General features: G+C 27.6%; 2 protein-coding genes across 2 annotated transcripts; both read left to right on the forward strand.

The window, feature by feature from the left end:
• Nucleotides 1-673: 673 nt before the first annotated feature.
• Nucleotides 674-9895, forward strand: LOC107168979 (peroxidase-like). Its single transcript, XM_015518551.2, has 13 exons — nt 674-819; nt 925-1015; nt 1097-1293; nt 1446-1619; nt 3433-3617; nt 3746-3944; nt 4640-4837; nt 6345-6492; nt 6573-6729; nt 6841-7014; nt 7143-7341; nt 7431-7533; nt 9716-9895. Exons 1-13 carry the CDS (start codon nt 735-737, stop codon nt 9774-9776), a joined length of 1971 nt encoding a protein of 656 aa, XP_015374037.2. The 5' UTR covers nt 674-734; the 3' UTR covers nt 9777-9895.
• A 2208-nt stretch (nt 9896-12103) lies between these two features.
• Nucleotides 12104-13028, forward strand: LOC107168980 (uncharacterized). Its single transcript, XM_089220524.1, has 2 exons — nt 12104-12333; nt 12454-13028. Exons 1-2 carry the CDS (start codon nt 12169-12171, stop codon nt 12976-12978), a joined length of 690 nt encoding a protein of 229 aa, XP_089076650.1. The 5' UTR covers nt 12104-12168; the 3' UTR covers nt 12979-13028.
• Nucleotides 13029-18794: the final 5766 nt, after the last annotated feature.

The raw sequence follows: 18794 nt of genomic DNA on the forward strand, positions 1-18794 counted from the left end.
AATGAATGATATTCCCACACCAACTGATGACGTCATGAAGTATGAGAAAAATTACGTGTATGATGCCACTTAATATTTTTTTCTTGATTATGTTTTTGAGGATAGGGGCATTTGAACTTTGTCTATGAACAATTTTATTTTATTTTATATAACAATTTATGCGCTTTGTAGACATTTTTCAAGCTGTATAAATTTTTATATCGATATCAATATTATCACAACAATTTGTATTTTGTATATTATTCTGCATTCTTAAAAAATGTGTTTAATTGTGAGTGATGTGGTGCCACATGTTTGGCATATAACATTTATTGTTTATTATAAGCTCATATTTTTTTGGTATTTTAGTATACTTATGATAATATATAATACAGTGGTATCGAACCCTATGGTTATATACATATTTTGAAAATATAGAATAAGGCCGCTTCATATTAACTACTTTCCTCTCCACGGAATACGTCACTTTTGCTGATATTAAGATATTGCAGGGCCTCTTGAAATATTTTTCACCCCACTAGATTTTTAGGACTTCGGCGTCACTGATAGATATGATACAATGATAAATGTTTTATAGGTACGATAGCATTGTGTATATTATTTAAAATTCAAACCGATACATAATAATAAGTAGGGTTACGACGACACATAGGTATAAGAGCTAATATTTATGTAAACGTATATTTAGTGTAACAACTTAGTGTCGACTCATTAGGCGGTATTTGTTAAAGAAAATGAAGAAAGTTCCAATCGTTCTAGCGTTAATTGTTAGCGTATCATGTGAACTTATTCAACATAAAGAAAATGAATTGTATTCAGGTAAAACAATAGAGTCGATAATATTTTATACCTTAATCAACATGATACATATAAATTATAAACAATAAATATTATAATATATTTGTATGCCTATTTCTTACACAGATTCGTACAGTAATCCGGGAATTTTGTATGAAGAGACACACAATCACTTAAATGACGAACTCAGTTTAGATAAAAATCCTTTTAAGATACCGTAAATACAAATAATATACAAATATATACCTGCAGGTAGTATTTTTGGATTTAAATAATTTATATATTATTTGTTTTATAGATCACTAATGAAGAATCCTATCGGACTCTTGGATAACCGAGAAATTGATCTGGCTGATCGATGTTTTCCTAAGCCAATATGTGATCCACTAACTAAGTATAGAACCATAAACGGTAGTTGTAATAATTTAATATTTCCAATTTGGGGACAATCGAATTCAGCAAACACACGAATTATTCAAGCTGATTATTCGGATGGTATATAATATATTATCGAATATCTATTCCTATTTATTATAAATATTTTATATTTAATTGCTACTATATTATTATAATGGATGGTGCTTAATGAAAATGATATTATTTTTATCTTAATGTAATAATATTACTATTAATTACAATAATTTAAGGTAAGAGCAAAGAAAGAAAATCAATATCGGGAAAGAAATTGCCCAACCCAAGGAAAATACGAACAACTTTGTTCCCAGACTTGAATAGACCTACGATGAAGTATAATTTATTGTTCATGCAATTTGGTCAAGTAACTGCACACGATACTGAATTAATATTTTCTAAATCAGTAGGTAAGTTTGTAGAAATATTATACATTCTATAAATATTCTAAGATGTAACTTAATATTATTGTAATATGTATATATTGTACACCCCGCACTTACAAAAAAAAATTATACATTTAGGTATGTTGGTAATAAAAAAAATAATCTCATATCTATGTTAATTTTTTTTAAATTTGGTAATTTTAAAATTGTAAAAGTCTTGTAATAGGTTTCACTCAATAGTAAAATATTATTTTTAATATATACCATACTATTATCTCAAATATAGTTTACATATTAACCCTCAATCATAGATAAGATATAGTTACCTACAATCAGTGGCGTATCCAGGGGGCCACAGGACCCCCCCCCCTCATTGTCTGTACTTGATATCTATTATTTTAAAGATTTATATTTAATTCGTATACATGGATGCATACTAAAATATGTCTTAAACATAGTATGCATATGCACCAAGAACATTGCAACTCGCAGATTGGTCAAAATAATTTTATAAAATTCTTACTATTTTATATTTTTATACCCTTATAATTTTTTTTGGACTAAAACGTCCGTTTTTAATTATTAAATTACTGATTAACTGGTTAAAAATATAAATATATTATTTGTATAAAAAAATATTAAAGTGTTGGTTGATTTACTTTTTTTCTTTTTATTAGCAGGTAGTAGTATATGGAAACATTTTAGAAAATGTGTAACCCCCCTCCCATCCCTAAAAAAGATACGTCACAGCTTAAAATTGCATGGTCTAATAATAAAGGAACTCAATTATTATAAATTCATATGATTAATTTAATATTTTTTAAATTTTATTTTGCTTGATTAATTTAAAATTTTAGTGTAGATTTCATATTACTCAATTAAAATTTAATTCAGCTCATGATACTCAAGATTCATGCTCAAGATTTTTTATATTGTATGAAGTTAATATTCAAATTAAAAGAGTAGGTAGGAACATTAAAAACAAGAAAACGAACTTTGATTCGAAAAAATTAAATTAAAAAAAAAAAAAAAAAAAAAAAAATGATGAAGGGAAAAATATAGATTTGAATTTGTAAAATCAGTATCAAATTATAATAAAAAGTAATTGAAATTTCGTGTAATAAAAAAACCAATCTTTACACAGATTACACAAATAGTATTTATTTACCTATTTATAAGAAAAAAAAACTGTTTTTATGATATTTATAATTTTATTAATTTTATTAATCTTATATCATATCATATTAAATTCGTGAAATCTGCGTATGATATTATTAAAAAATAATTATTTTTCTATAAATTAGAAAAATAATAATAATCAGTTAGTAAACGACAAACGTTATACTATATTCCTATATTTTATCCTATACATGTATGGCCTAATCTCTTGGTAGTAAAATGGCAATTACAGACCGCTCATTATTACTGAAACATTCAGGATAAAAAACCGATACCCTTATTTAAAAATGTTTAAGTCTAAAGCAAATTATCGATATTTAAGAAGCTATACGCCTTAATTTTTAATAGCTTTGATAAAATTAATTAGATACATTTATACTTATATTAGCAACAATTATACTGGAATTGGTTATAATAACTAATAATAGAAATATAGTTGTTATTTTTTAAATTACTAAATCATAAATTGTTATAATTTCATAATATACAGCAATGATATTAAAACAAGAACTATCTGATTTTTTTTTTTTTTTTTTGAACCGAATTCAATCATAAAGGTTCCAATCCCTGATTAAATTTGATTGATTTGTTGATAATTTATTTTATATAGAATTAAATCGTAATAATAAATTAATAATTTAAAGTCTTATTACAAAAGGTAATGATGGTAATCCAATATTATGTTGCAATCCTGATGGCTCTACGCCGGAAATTCTACCACAAGATTGCCTTCAGATTACAATCCCGAAAGATGAGAATGGTTATTCAAAAAAACGATGTTTATCATCTCAGCGAGCCACTGATACAGCCGACCTAGGTTGCAATATAAAACCAGTTAGACAAGTAATAACCATACACCCTCTTATCTCATCTAAGCCCTTATTCCGTCTATAATTATTTTAATCATAGCCCAAAAAAGTGATAATCAAAAAAGAATTAAATGTGTTTCATGAATTTTATTATTTTTTTAGCAAATTGGAGTTACCAGTTTTATGGATGCTTCATTATTATATGGTTCAGATGAAAAAACCGCCCGTTCCTTAAGGACATTCTCTCATGGAAAACTCAGAAGACAAATAGGGCCTAAAGGAAAATCATATTTGCCTAATGTTAAACAAGCTACAAAAGAATGCACCGTGTCTAACGATATGACTGTGTGCTATGCTGCCGGTAATTTATACAATTTATGTGGTTTAATACACATTAGCACTTTATTATGATAGGGATTTCATGTTATCTTCATAATAAATTTATGAAAAATAAAATTATTATTAAATGATTTCACTTAAACTTAAATGAACCTAGTTGTTCTTTTTCTGCAGAAACAGCAGCAGCATCAGCAAATAAGTACAAGGACCCGTCCATACTATGGTATTGTTGCCGTTGTTTCCAAACGGTTTTACCGCCGTGGTTTATTCGTTATCATCTAAATAACAGTCGTTCTTAAATCGACTGCATACCTACTACGCGATTTTACCACGTCAACCACAAAGTTTGACTTAGTTGATTAAAAACAGCTGTTTAGAGGTTTAGACGGTAACGTAAAAAACCGCGACAGTAAACCGTTTGGGTTCAATGGCAAAAAAACCGCTGTGTTGACGGGCCCATACATTTAAAAAAAATGTCATAAGCTTCAACCAAAATTACTACAACGTATTAATATTAACGTAGTATTATACTTATTTTTTTTAAATAGTTAAGTAATGACTTTAGTTCCAGTTTAATATGTTTTAATTTTTAGTTGTAACTAAACTGTCTAAACTACTTAAATAAATATCTTTATTACTAAAACATACATCGTAATACATTATAATCTAATCAAATACATTAATAATAATTTAACATTTAAAATACATTCATTTAAGGTGATTTAAGAGTAAACCAACATCCAAATATAGCAGTTTCGACGATATCATTATTGAGAATTCATAACAAGCTATGCGATGAATTTGTTAAAATAAATCCCGAATGGAAGGACGAGCGAATATACCAAGAAGCCAGGAGATTACTCATCGCGATGTATCAACACGTGGTATACTATGAATTCGTTCCAAGACTTGTAGGTACCTATGTCATTAATCATAATAAGAATTTAATATATACTTATATCTATATGTCACATCCATTTAATGAAGCGGACATTAACTTCATGAAATGTATCCATTTAGTGATAATGACGTTTTACTACACTATGTGGACAATTTTTTGAACTTTTCATGAATTTCCATTCATAAAATTAACCAAGTGGATACGACAAATACATTGCACTGTTACTGGAAATTACCTAAATATAATTATAGCGCGATGTGTACTTTTCCTGGAAATTTATTATTTACTGGCTACTACCTTATTATATACTACCAAGACCCTCTTATTTCTTAAACCTTATCATTCATTTTATAGTTGAATGAATACGGGTGAAAATTGACGAAATAATATTGGAAGTTAAATAAAAGTTTATATTGTATTATTTAAGCTTTATAAAGTATCTACCTACAGAAAAATTGAACAAAGTAGAAATACTATTGTTCAATTTTTCCGTATTATTATATACAATAGTATATTAACTATTATATTTCTTGTTCTGGGCAACAATACGTCAAGTACGATCATGTATATGTATCAAGTTATAATAATTTGATTATTTTTTTCGAACAGCTTTTGTTCAAGCAAAATCTTCGATTATTTCGTCTTAACCAATCTTTTAAAATGTCCTTCAATGCTTATTATATTCAAAAAATTTAAATGAAATGATCAAAATTCATGGATGATAATATAAGATAGTATAATTTAGTCATTTTAAAAGTACCGATAAGCCGAAATATTTTGTGAAGGTCGACAAAAAACATACGTTATACAATATTAAAGTATACCTATGGCTAAATATCAAAAAATTGTTATCATTCAGTCATATATCATTATCTAACTTAAATTTAGCTCAGATTTCGTAGATACATTTTTGAGTTTCAAAAATCATGGAAATGAGTTCAGTCACTCATAATCCAGATTCTCAGCATATTGATTTCGTAACTGCCTTTTTTTTTTTGTTCCTGGTTAACCAGAGCTACAAAAATTGTTCTACTGGTTCACATTTATTCGCCATATAACTATACACGATACACCATCACTGTCCATATTTATAAACAACATTATGTCATAAATTATAGGTGCAATAACGATGTCTGTTGACATTTTTTGTTGGCAAATTCTGCCCCCTTCACAACTGTATAGAATTTAACTATTTAAGTACTAATAAGTATCCATAAAACAAGCAAAGTATCACATTTCTTGTAAAATCTACAAGTCACAGCATCTATAAATTTAAATACCTAATATTTCCAAAATATTTCATTAACGGTTTAAAAATGTTATTAATTAATAATTTTAATATGAATTGTATGTGACAATAATATTATTAAAACGTTTATAAAATATTTCAAAATCATAATAATTTCCTGAAAACTTTTTAGTAGGTACTATGCCTAGTGTAATTATATGTATTATAGTATATATTTATACCAATACATTTTAAATAATATCATGATGTATTTAAATTTAATAAAATTATAGGAAAAGATTATGCCAAAGCAAACAAATTACTACCATTAGAAAAAGGTTATAATATGGATTACGATGAATTTTTAAATCCAACTACAATAACCAGTTTTACTGGAGCTGCATACAGATCACTTCATAGTGAAATACAGGGATATATGGAGTAATGATGATGATATAAAGACTATGTTTTTTATACTTATTTGAATATGCTGTACCAATTGTATGATCAATTTTTTACAGTTTGATCAATGAAGCCAGAAAAGTGACGTCAAAAATTCGCCTGAGTGATTTTTTTCTAAGAACTGATATAGTCCAGAGAGGAGACAATTATGATAGTTTTACTAGGGGTTTGCTTAGTCAGATATCACAGGAACAAGATCAATATTTCACAAGTGAAGTATGATTATTGTTTTATTTATTATTTAGCCTTCCTAAAGAAATCAATTTCACGTCTTCACATTTAGAAAATATAAATAGGATTACTGTTTATTATATTTTATTAATTTAGGTTAGTGAATACTTATTCAGGGTACCGAATAAAACAGAAGGCTTCGACTTACCCAGCTTTGACATCGCACGTGGTAGAGATTTTGGAGAACCATCGTATAATAAATTTAGGCAATTGTGTGGGTTGAGCGAAGCCAAGACTTTTGACGATTTTACGGATCAAATATCCAAAAAAGTAAATACATCAAAGAATTTTATGCATTACACATTGTGTATCTAACAATTACAGTTGGAAGTTGGAACTCTGAGATTACAACTATTCGAGCTATACAATTAATTATTAATAAAAACATATTTTTAAAGAATGTTGATACTCTAGCCAGCTTGTACGAGGATCCAAATGATGTCGACTTTTACGTGGGTGGTTTGTTAGAAAAACAGAAACCTGGATCTTTATTGGGCCACACATTTCAGTGTATTTCTGGAGAAATGTTTTTCAGATGGAAGTTTGGCGATAGATTTTTTTACGAATTTGGCAACCAAACGGGATCTTTTCGTCCGGGTAACGAATGCCACTTTCATTAGTTATCTATTAGGTTTAAACCTTGATTAAATTTTATTAACACGCCGTATATGAAATTGTTTAAAAAGATCAACTTGATGAAATACGAAAATCAACATTATCGCTCTTTATCTGCATGTCATCAGATATTCAATCTATACAACGTGATGCATTTGATGTACTCAGTAAACAGTGAGTTTTCTATTTTATACAATACATTACATATAACCTATATAGATGTATAATATAGTATATTATTGAGTATTGACACTAAAGATAAAGCGTATAAAAATTATCAATTTATCAGAAATTTATCGTGCTACTTGCTGGGTGTGTTTTTTTCTCAACGATGTTGTATAAAGTCCAATCTAGAGATTTTTAGATTATAATATATTATATTAAAGAAAATATAAAATATAGTTATACAAGTACTTTGTGATTTTCTTATGTCAATTACAAAATGGTATTCCCTGATTACCTTACTAAGGTTTAATATTTAAAATCATTTAACAAAATATCATTAATGTAAGAAATAAAGACTAGACTAATTTAATTATACAAGAATTCTACCAAATCTATATATTAATAAAAAAAATATTAAGCAACTATTTTCCTTATACGTGTGTAACTAACTAACTACCGGCTTTTAAGACAAGAACAAAAGAAAATTGTTAAAAATAGGATAAGTACAAACATAAAAAAAAAGAAAAATATTATATTCACTAAATGATAAATTTCAGATAGGTAGAAGATATTATAAACGCAGGAGTTTGCATTTGTAGCAACTTGCCTGTTTTATGAATAAATATCAGTTGATGAATAGTAGAATGTATGTTTATTTTAAAATATAATAATGGTGATAATAATAATATAGCAGTTTAAAACAAAATTATATATAACAAAATAAACTTCATTAATGATAATTTTATACCAGTGGACAGTACACAAAGACAAATAGGTAGTAACGCGTGTACCATATAACACAGAAATCACCCTAAAGTTAGAAAGAAATATAAATAGGTAGACAAGTGGTTGAATAATTTATTGAAGGAACGATATTTACCACAATTATATAGTGACGTAGACAGAGGGTGGCTAAATAGTTAAAGCGTGACAGTCGTCAAAGGAACGACAAGATCATGTTGAAGAGAAAATGATTAAAGCAACGAACAGAGCAGAATAGAAAAGAATAAGAAAAGATGCATTTTTACGTTTTTAACGAACAAAACATGAACAAATTAGAATTGTGTGCTAATACTGCTAATAGTTGAATCAGTTGATATTGTAATAGCTAGAACAGATAGTTTAGATAGTTATACTTAATTTAAAGTAATTAATAAGATATTTAATTACTATTTATCTAGTTTCAATTATTTTTGATCGAAAATATATAAAGTACCTTAATTAAGAACATTAAAAAGTAAAGCTAGTAAAGGTTTATATAGCAGGGATCGAAACCGTTTCATATTTTAACGGTTTCGGTTTCGGTTTTTGAGAACGGTTTTCTAAATTTTCTGGTTTTGGTTTAGGTTTTAAGATCGGTTTTTCAAACTTTTTGGTTTTGGTTTCGGTTTCAAAAAAGGTTTTTAAAAAAATTTATCGGTTTCAAGAACGGTTTTTGAAAATGTTTGGTTTTGATTTTTGGAACGGTGTTTTAAATTTGTATTATATTTTCCTACATCTAAAAACCGTTGACCCAATTTTTATTATCTATCTATTAACTATTAACGGCTGAGCCTAAAGCCCTAAAAATTAAAATATAGGTATCCGATTTGTACACTTAGTGTAGAATGTACATACAATATTCAAAGTTATGATCAACAGAACTAATTTCGTGTTCTCAACAACGTAGGTAGTAGGTACCCTACCTGCTTTTGCATACAACATATTATAGAGATCATTATTCGATTACATTATATTAATATTTAATTGTAATTCACAATAATATTGCATTATATTACAGACTACCTACAGTATAATAAATCTCATGATATGTCATGTTAAATCTCATCTCATGTTATGCTTATGATATTTAAACAAAATATTAAATTTAAATTTAAATGGATAGTTGCTAAAAAAGGTTACTGGAGTATTAACAATTCTGTTATTTCTAACTCTTGCGATTCTAACCGGTTTTAACCGGTTTTTGAAAAACCAGTTTCGATCCCTGGTTTATAGGCTAGGAAGTAGCTAGTACCATTGATTATAAATACCATGATTAATATTTATAATCAATGATATCTCTTATCTTTACAGTTATTTAAAATAATGTTTCAATTATTATAATACAAAATAATTTATACAATACTGTATTGATGAAAATATGAATAAAAAAAAGATCTAAAATAATTTCTTTTGATTTACTTTTTTTCAGAAATCCATTGGTACCTTGCAGTTCCCTGCCAAAAATCAATTTGGATCTTTGGAAAGAATAATGGATTTAATAGATGATTAAAACAAATATTTAACCGAAAAATAATTATCGCTGTAATTATTGTCTTGATTTTTATGTAACTCTAAAAGAACATTAATATAAAACACTGTAATGACTATACTGTTTGTCTTTCTCTTTTATAATAAATTAGTAATTGGTTTCAAGCCTATTATTGATATTGTTAAAATACCTTATAGTTAGCTGTAGAATAGATTAATTATAGGTACCTTGCTAATCTATTACAGATTTACTTTTAAACGCTGAGTAACTTTAATTTCAATATATTCAATAAAAATTAATTTTGATTCTTAAAAAATAAACAACATATACCTATTATTAATATGTATAGTTATTTTGAAGGTACAATACAATGTATTCGTATGGTATAGGTATAGCCAAATAGGTGAGCAAATACAGTACTACCTATATTATAATAGTAGGTACATAAGCGAGTTCTTATAAGATGTTTTACCAAAATTACGTATTACGTTATTTATTATTTTATTAATTTACTTTGTATTTGTAAGATGTATACATATTATATTATATTATAATAATTATATAGGTACATACTCTTTTGGTGGCGCACAAATGTATTTTTGTTTCAATTAATGATCAGAACTATACTTGTGTATAAAATGTAACTACCTTTATAAAATTTGAATTTTACGGAGACTTGTCGAAGTTATGTATGCATAATTATAAAGGTTTGCATTTCAAATAAAAATGTTGCGAGTGTGATATAGATATTTATAGAAACGCGAGGTTCCTTTTATACGATGTGAATAAAATATATAAATCAAATCAATTATTTGTATGGCTGATAAGACAAAGCCACTAAGGTCGATTATATGTTTGATCTGTATGTATTTATATTATTTATGTGTTATCTTATTCACGTCGCCGATAACATAAAAGTAAGTATCTAGAAAAATAACAGTTATTTAATTATTTATGATAAAAGACGACAGTAAATATGAAAATAAATGGACACATATATTGACATTCTGTCTAACTGTTCACACCAGTAACTATTGGCAGTTGCACACTAGTAACTAATACATGTTTACATATCAATTCAACCGTAAACATATAACACCATGAAAGGCCAAATATATGATGTTTATTTAAGAGAGTTAACAGCTTTTGCACCTTCAAATAAAAAAACCAACGTTTTCATTAAAAAATCATATTTTTAAATATTTTTATCCTTATAATTTTTTAGGTTTTTTACTTTTTTGAATGATAACATAAAGTTTTAATTTTATATTCCAAAGCAGAATATTTTTCTAAGTATTTTGATTCATAAAAATCGAATTTAGGACGAGTAGTTTATGAGTTATAAGTATTTAAAGTTTAGACAAGCGGAGTAGTGGACAAACATTTTGCGGGGTAACCCCGTACCACTCCACTCTGCCAATTTAAACCTTATATGAAAATAATAATAATTATTATCTGGTATACAATTATTGAGTATTATATAATATAACACCGTGTGTTCACCAATTTTGGGAACACTGCATTTCTCGGCCGGATTATGTTGAAATAAATCAAATTTTTTGTTACAAGTTAGCGGTATATAAATATACATTTTCAAATAAATTTAAAATGTTTAACCCTCTCAGTACGCGCATGCACAATGAATCTTTTTTTTAATAGCAACCTGTATTTATTTTTTGATACCAAATTTGGATAGACTGAATTTTTTTAAGTCATTTTGACCAATTAACCATGGCTCTAAAATCAAAATTGACTGAATGAGAGCCATTCAAATTTTAATAAGTAATACATTTTTACAATTCATTATAAAATGCTTAAAACCATTTATAATTATTTATTATTGGTTATTTTTTTAATATTTTTAAATATCAATTTTAATTAAATAATTTTATATCCATGTTATGTTAATCTTATTTATAATACATATAAAAAAAATACTTAAAAATATTCAAAAAGTAACCAATAATAAATGATTATAAAAGGTTTTATGAATTTTATAATGAATTGTAAAAATGTATTACTTATTAAAATTTGAATGGCTCTCATTCAGTAAATTTTGGTTTTAGAACCATGGTTAATTGGTCAAAATGACTTAAAAAAATTCAGTCTATCCAAATTTGGTATCAAAAAATAAATACAGGTTGCTATTAAAAAAAAGATTCATTGTGCATGCGCGTACTGAGAGGGTTAAACATTTTTAAATTTATCTGAAAATGTGTATTTATACTAACTTACTAACTTATGAAAAAAAATTTGATTTATTCCAACATAATTCAGACGAGAAATTCCGTGTTCCCTGAATTGGTGAACACACAATATTTATTCATATGATAATTACTTATATATTATTATTAATTTCCAGTGATAATCTATTTAACGAAATATGCATTGTAATGGTACACATTAGCATCAAAGATCCACTTTGGGAAGTAAAAACATTTACTTATGAATTTTGGAGTTCTGTTGTCTATAAATTTATTGGGAAATGTTGTAAACAAAATAACACTGAAAGACTAAATGACAATCTTGTTAAATTAAGTTCAACAGGCTGCTTACATGTGAGTTAGTTTATATTAAACCTTTTTTTTTTTTTTAAATTGTATTAAAATTAAAATATTATTGATACTATTTATACATATTTATATATACTATTTATATATCTTTAAATTATTATTTAGGTTCTTTATGTTGCATTAAAAGAAGAACATGATTTAGTTGTACAAAAAAAGGCCATTTGCTTAGCAAAAGAATTGATTGCTACGATAAACTCTATTGATGATAATATGCAAGATTTAAATGTTAAACTTAAAAGGAAACCAGTGAATTGTCTGCACAATATTATTGATGAAAGCATTGAAAATTGTTCTGGCTCCATAAATAAAAAATCCAGACAATTAGACTCAGCCGATAGGATCTTAAGCTCTATTACTATTTCAAGTGACAGTGAATTATTGCCAAGTCTTAAGTCTTTCAATAACAGTAATATTTATCCAAATAATATTTGTCTTCGCCAGAAAACTGATATCTATATAAAAATAGATGATTTTTTAAATTTTACTTCTATTTATGATTTTAATGACTGTGATACTAAGACACAATGGGTTATATCTACGAGGTCTGGTTTGGATTCAATGTTAGATGATATAATTGATCAGTCACAAAATTGTTTCATTGAAGGAGCTGATCTTTTAGATTGTCATTAATTATATTGTGCCTATTGTGTTAAACCTAAATATATTTAATACTATGTTTATATTGTTTATTACTTTATTAGGATGTCTTCATTTTGTACAACTATATTTTTAATTGTTGTCATTTTTTTTCTTCTATACATTTATGAATATTTAAGTGTTTTTCTCTAGAATTTCTTGTACACATTTTTTTTTCATAGTATCTAACTATACAAATTTATCTTTTTCTCCAGTATATAAAATAATTTGTAAAAATTAAACTTTTAGATAAAGTTTGCTTTAAAAATTATGCAATTTAAATTCATTATTTTTAACGGTATCTAAAATTTATTCTTAAACCAATCCCGTGGCCCTAGATATAAATGCATAATCCATAAATTAAAGTTTTTCCGTATCACTTAGGTATAGATAACGTTATGAGTACAGTCTTTTTATACTTCTTTATTTCAGTAAAATATAAAATTAGTTATAACTTTATAAGTCATCATTATTTATATTTTTTAGATTAAGTAAGACCCAGTGCGTAAATATTTTATTTATTATTTTATGTTTATAGCCATTGAGTTACATTTTCCGCCTTACAAATTATCTAAAACATATCATTTTAAAAATCTATGATTATAAATTAATTAAACTAACTAATATTTTGATTAGTATAAAGAGTTCAATATACAAGCAATACCAGTGGCGCCGAACCCTATATTAAGGTCGGGCTATAGCCCGACATATTTTGAAAATTTAAGAGATAGGGCTTCATGTTGACCATTTTCCTCTCCACGGTATTCCATTTTTCCCGATATTAAGATGTTGGGCCTCTTGAAATATTTTTCGCCCTACTAGATTTTTAGGACTTCGGCGCCACTGTTTATATCATATAATTATTTTAACATTTTTCCACTTACACCTATATGGCATTATGGCCATATTTATAGCCATAATATCTTGAGTGGGTCAGAAAGAGAAAACAAATTCGCTGACATTAATCACAACATGCATTCATCATCACGATAATTATTATAATATTTTAATCACCAAAAACTCGTATTATTTGAATGTTATAAAATCAATGGTTAATGGTTATACAGGGTGTCCCGCGAGGATTTACCCATATTACGATATCTCACGAAATAATGGAGATATCAAAATTCTGGTTTTATAATAAGATTCACAGGGTTAAGAACTACAATTATTTTATTTTTAAATTAATTTAAATGTTTTTGTAAATAATTTAAAAAATATAATTTTTTATTTAATTATTTCCAAAAAAATTAAAGATAACCATTTTGTAGAATTTATTTTTCTGAAAATATTGACGTTTCAAAATTTTATCTCCACTAATTTCCTGATTTTTGATATTTTTTCTAGTTTAGAAGAAATAAAATATGATTATAAATTTATTACTATTAGGAACACGAAAAGTATTCAGCCGACCATATGGGAATGCGCGTGGCGCGGCGGGTCACATGTTTGATAATATTATGGTGTTAAATAATTTGCAATTTTTCTCGAAACTAAAAAAAATTATTAAAAATCAGGAAATTACTGAAAATGAAATTTTGAAACGAAAATATTTTCAGAAAAATAAACTCTACAAAATGGCTATCTTTAATTTTTTTTGGAAATAGTTAAATATATTTTACTTTTTTACCAAAACATTAAATAAATTAAAATATGAAACAATTGTAGTTCTTATCCCTGTGAGTTTTATTACAAAACCAGAATTTCGATATCATCACTATTATTTCGGGAGATATCGCAATGGGTAAATCTTCACGGGACACTCTGTATTCAACATCGAATTGATTTTCTTCAATGTCTCAGTGTAACAAACCGTAACTTTCGTGTCATTTTTTTTTTAACTATCAACAGTTCCTAAATTCATATGTAATATACAAAACAACCAGTAAATGATAAAACAGTACTATAGGATCGTATCGTAATGTATGAAATATGATTTTTCGAAAATATTAATAATTATTATTTGCTATCCATACTATTGATTTTATAATATACAAATAAATTGGACCACAGAAGTTTTTGGTGATTAAAATTTGTCATATTCTTTATTAGACCTATCGGATGATAGCATAATTTTAATCAACAAAACTCTTATGGTCCAACTTATTTGTATATTATAAAATCAGTGGTTATACGTAATTGTTCAACGTCTAATTGATTTTGTTCAATGCCTGATTAGTGTAACAAACCCAATAATCTGTCATTCGTGTTATATTTTCTTAACAATCAACGGTTCCTACATTGTTATACAATATACAGAAAAGCCAGTAACTGATAAAACGATACAATATGTACGAAATTTGATTTTGTCAAATATATTCTTTTCTAACGTTTTCCTGAGAAAATTGTTAATTGTTATGTTAAAAATAATATTTTCGAAAAAATCATACTTCATACATATTGTATCGTTTTATCAGTTACTGGTTTTCTGTATATTGTATAACAATGTAGGAACCGTTGAATGTTAAGAAAATATAACACGAATGACAGATTATTGGGTTTGTTACACTAAGCAAGCATTGAAGAAAACCAATTCGACGTTGAACAGTATAACATATAACCACTGATTGTATAATATACAAATGAGTTGGACCATAAGAGTTTTGTTGATTAAAATTATGCTATCATCCGATAGGTCTAATAAAGAATATGACAAATTTTAATCACCAAAAACTTCTGTGGTCCAATTTATTTGTATATTATAAAATCAATAGTATGGATAACAAATAATAAAATGAAATATGATTATTATGGTCGATGTCGGCGCATTTATTTTTATCTGAAGGTCCAAAACGCAACATGGAACATTATATCTTTACAATAATGATTGATGAATCATTTTTGTAAGCATAAAATGTTAAATGTTTCACTTTGGACCTTCAGATAAAAATAAATGCGTTGACGACCTTTTAAAACCTTAACTAAAAATATACGATTATTAATTTAAAATTTGTATTTAAAATATGATTATATACGAATATATTTAAAAAACACAACCAAATAAGCGTTTCCACAATGTGCGGCGTTTGGGCTTAGCTTCGGGGGTAACTATATCTGACACAGAACCCACAAGATCACAGCTGGAGTTTTTCACGTCTGTTCCAACCGGGCCACTGATTTCTTCGATCGGCAAAGACGCTTGCTGCTGTAATTCATCTGCACACCGGGGTGAATCCATCAATATCTGTTCGTGTGTGTTTGAAGTCAAACCGATATCGACTTTATCACCCACGGAATCCGTTTCCACATTGGGAATCAACATTGAAACAAAACACTCGTACGGTGGAACTTTAAGGCCACAGTGGAACTGTTGCACGTCTGTTTCGACCGGGCCACTAATCTCTTCTACTTGGGAAGTCATTTGTGGGCCTATAGGTCCACAGTCGGACTGTTGAACGTCAGTTTCAATCGGGTCGTTGAACTCCTCTACTTTCAATGTTGTTTGCTGCAGAAAATCCTCAGGAAATTGGGGTGAATCCGTTAATACCGGTTCCTCCATGACTGGTAGCGAACTAAAATCTAATTTATCACCCGCGGATTCATTCGTCGGCTCGACGAGTATGCCAGAACTAGAACGCCGGACCTTGACATCACCACAACAAAATAATTTTCGGAAGAAATGCTTGGTATTTTTCCAAGCAGAACGGCACTTTGGCTTGGCCACAGTGGTAATTGAATTTGCATCATCGGATCCCTGAATTATGGGTTCCTGCGGAAAAATAGCGTGTGTTTATAAATACAAATATAATATAACTTTATAATATAATATAATATAACTTTATAATATAATATAACAAATACCTCATTTATACTGGGATTTGGCATCAAAACACAACTTGAGGACTGTTGTACCTCGATATCTGGCATTTCTACAGCCTGTCCACTTAACTCCTCGACCGGAAAAGCCGTATTTGGCATCAACTCGTCCGCGGATCGGCATGAGTCAATTATGTCCGGTTGTATCAAGGTGGAAGACAGTAATCCAGTATCAATTTTATAGCTATCCGAACCCAAATCTTTGGCGATGTTTGGTATTAAATTTGATTGCTGATCAGCCAGGTCACCGCAGGTCACCACTGTATCACTCTCCGATACGATTTCTCCGGCCACGTCATTTTTCAGATCTGCAGGAGAACTGTCCATTACGATCGCCTCGGTGGATGCTGTAATACTCTGTTCAACAATGCTCGGCATGATATTATAATTAATAGTAATAATTAACTGGTTAGTAAATTATTATTATATTATAGACAAAATTAAACTTTTATTTTTTTGTGCACACGCTAAGACAGCCAAAGATATAATGAATAATCAAATAAGACCAAAGTATAAATTAAACAGTTTATTATTCTCAATGGCAACTATATCTTAGCAACTTTTATTTATTTATTTAAAGCAATATTTTGATATTTATTAAAATAAACAAAAAAATGAAAATAATCCAAAGCTATTTTATATTGAACAATAAATTTTCTAAGACATTCAATAAAATATATGTGGTGTGTATATTTTGGTACCATTATAATATTTTATGTGTCTTATTATCCAGCCATAAAATGTACAAGCTTCATCACTGATGTATTTAGAAGTTAAACTATATTATAAAAACCACTATGTGTATAATAAAATATATTATTTATTGATTATCTATTAGTGGAATATTATATGCAGTTATGCATATCATTGCATATTATATGCACGTTAAAAGCTATTTCCTACCCTGGTGGCTAGCATCCAAATTTTCAATTTTTTTGATTTTTTAACTATTAATTTTACTATGATTTATACCAATCAATACATCCATATGTTTAGAATTTGAACCTCGATATTTTCCCCTAAACATTAAATTTTTCACTACCTGTGGGTGAAGAACATTGACAAGAAAACTGAAAAACGTCTTGAATATCTCACTGTATGTCTGTAAAATCATATCTGGTTTCACAACCAGGATTAGATAAATTAAATCCAAAAAGGTTATAAGAAATCAATAATATTTTTTAATAATTTAAATGTACTTCAAAATAAACCTTATAGTTTATCTAATTTACCTAAGTTTTACTAAAGTTATATGTGCAAACAATACAAATTATACCAACTACGAAGTATAATCAGCTATAAATACTTAATGAAATGTAACAAACATTGTCTTGTATGATATTTATTTTGAGTGTTCAGCATATACATTAAATTAAACGCCAACATCTATTTTTTTTCACTTCAACGGTTTTAGGTAAGTACCTAATATTAATTTTTAATTAATTTTTAAATTATGTCAATTTATTGGTTCGTGCATGTACATTAAAATATAATTTTAATTCGATTAAAATCAGTATAGATTAAACGCAATAAAATTCTAAAACACTATAATTATCACAATTTATTATACTTTTTATTCTTTTATTATAAATAATATGCGATTGGCCGGTACCATATTCGGCATGTACTGTTCCCAGCACCGACGCCGGGTGACCTATGTAGCCGGCGCAGACCCACTCTGACGTTTGCAATTATAGACGTATATTTCTATCTTACCGTTACCATAATGGCCAAACTCCATCGTATATTCCTGTATCAATAGAAACCGCGATTTCATAATTATTTACTCTCAACATGGATTTCCACCCCGGCAAGTCAACCATCGTCCATCACTAGCAGCATTTTTTTCACCACCTATATACTTAACAGTTTTGTGGCTAATAGTCAAGTTAACACTATATTTTGCTGAATTCAAGAAATCGTTTGACTCAGTAGAACATGGGCTTCTCATTGCCATACTTAACTCCCTCGGTATGTGGGAAATGTATAAATGT

Source organism: Diuraphis noxia, unplaced genomic scaffold (assembly GCF_037042655.1).
Source record: "Diuraphis noxia isolate RWA-SAM2 unplaced genomic scaffold, SU_Dnox_SAM2 contig0002, whole genome shotgun sequence".
Classification (NCBI taxonomy): Eukaryota; Metazoa; Arthropoda; class Insecta; order Hemiptera; family Aphididae; genus Diuraphis; species Diuraphis noxia.

What these genes read in the sequence shown, in the direction of transcription:
- LOC107168979 (XM_015518551.2), top strand. Translation starts at nt 735, where the DNA reads ATGAAGAAAGTTCCAATCGTTCTAGCGTTAATTGTTAGCGTATCATGT. An exon ending in TCAAGCTGATTATTCGGATG is followed by an intron (nt 1,294 to 1,445) that starts GTATATAATATA and finishes CAATAATTTAAG; the next exon opens with GTAAGAGCAAAGAAAGAAAA. An exon ending in TTTGATGTACTCAGTAAACA is followed by an intron (nt 7,534 to 9,715) that starts GTGAGTTTTCTA and finishes ACTTTTTTTCAG; the next exon opens with AAATCCATTGGTACCTTGCA.
- LOC107168980 (XM_089220524.1), top strand. Translation starts at nt 12,169, where the DNA reads ATGGTACACATTAGCATCAAAGATCCACTTTGGGAAGTAAAAACATTT. An exon ending in GTTCAACAGGCTGCTTACAT is followed by an intron (nt 12,334 to 12,453) that starts GTGAGTTAGTTT and finishes ATTATTATTTAG; the next exon opens with GTTCTTTATGTTGCATTAAA.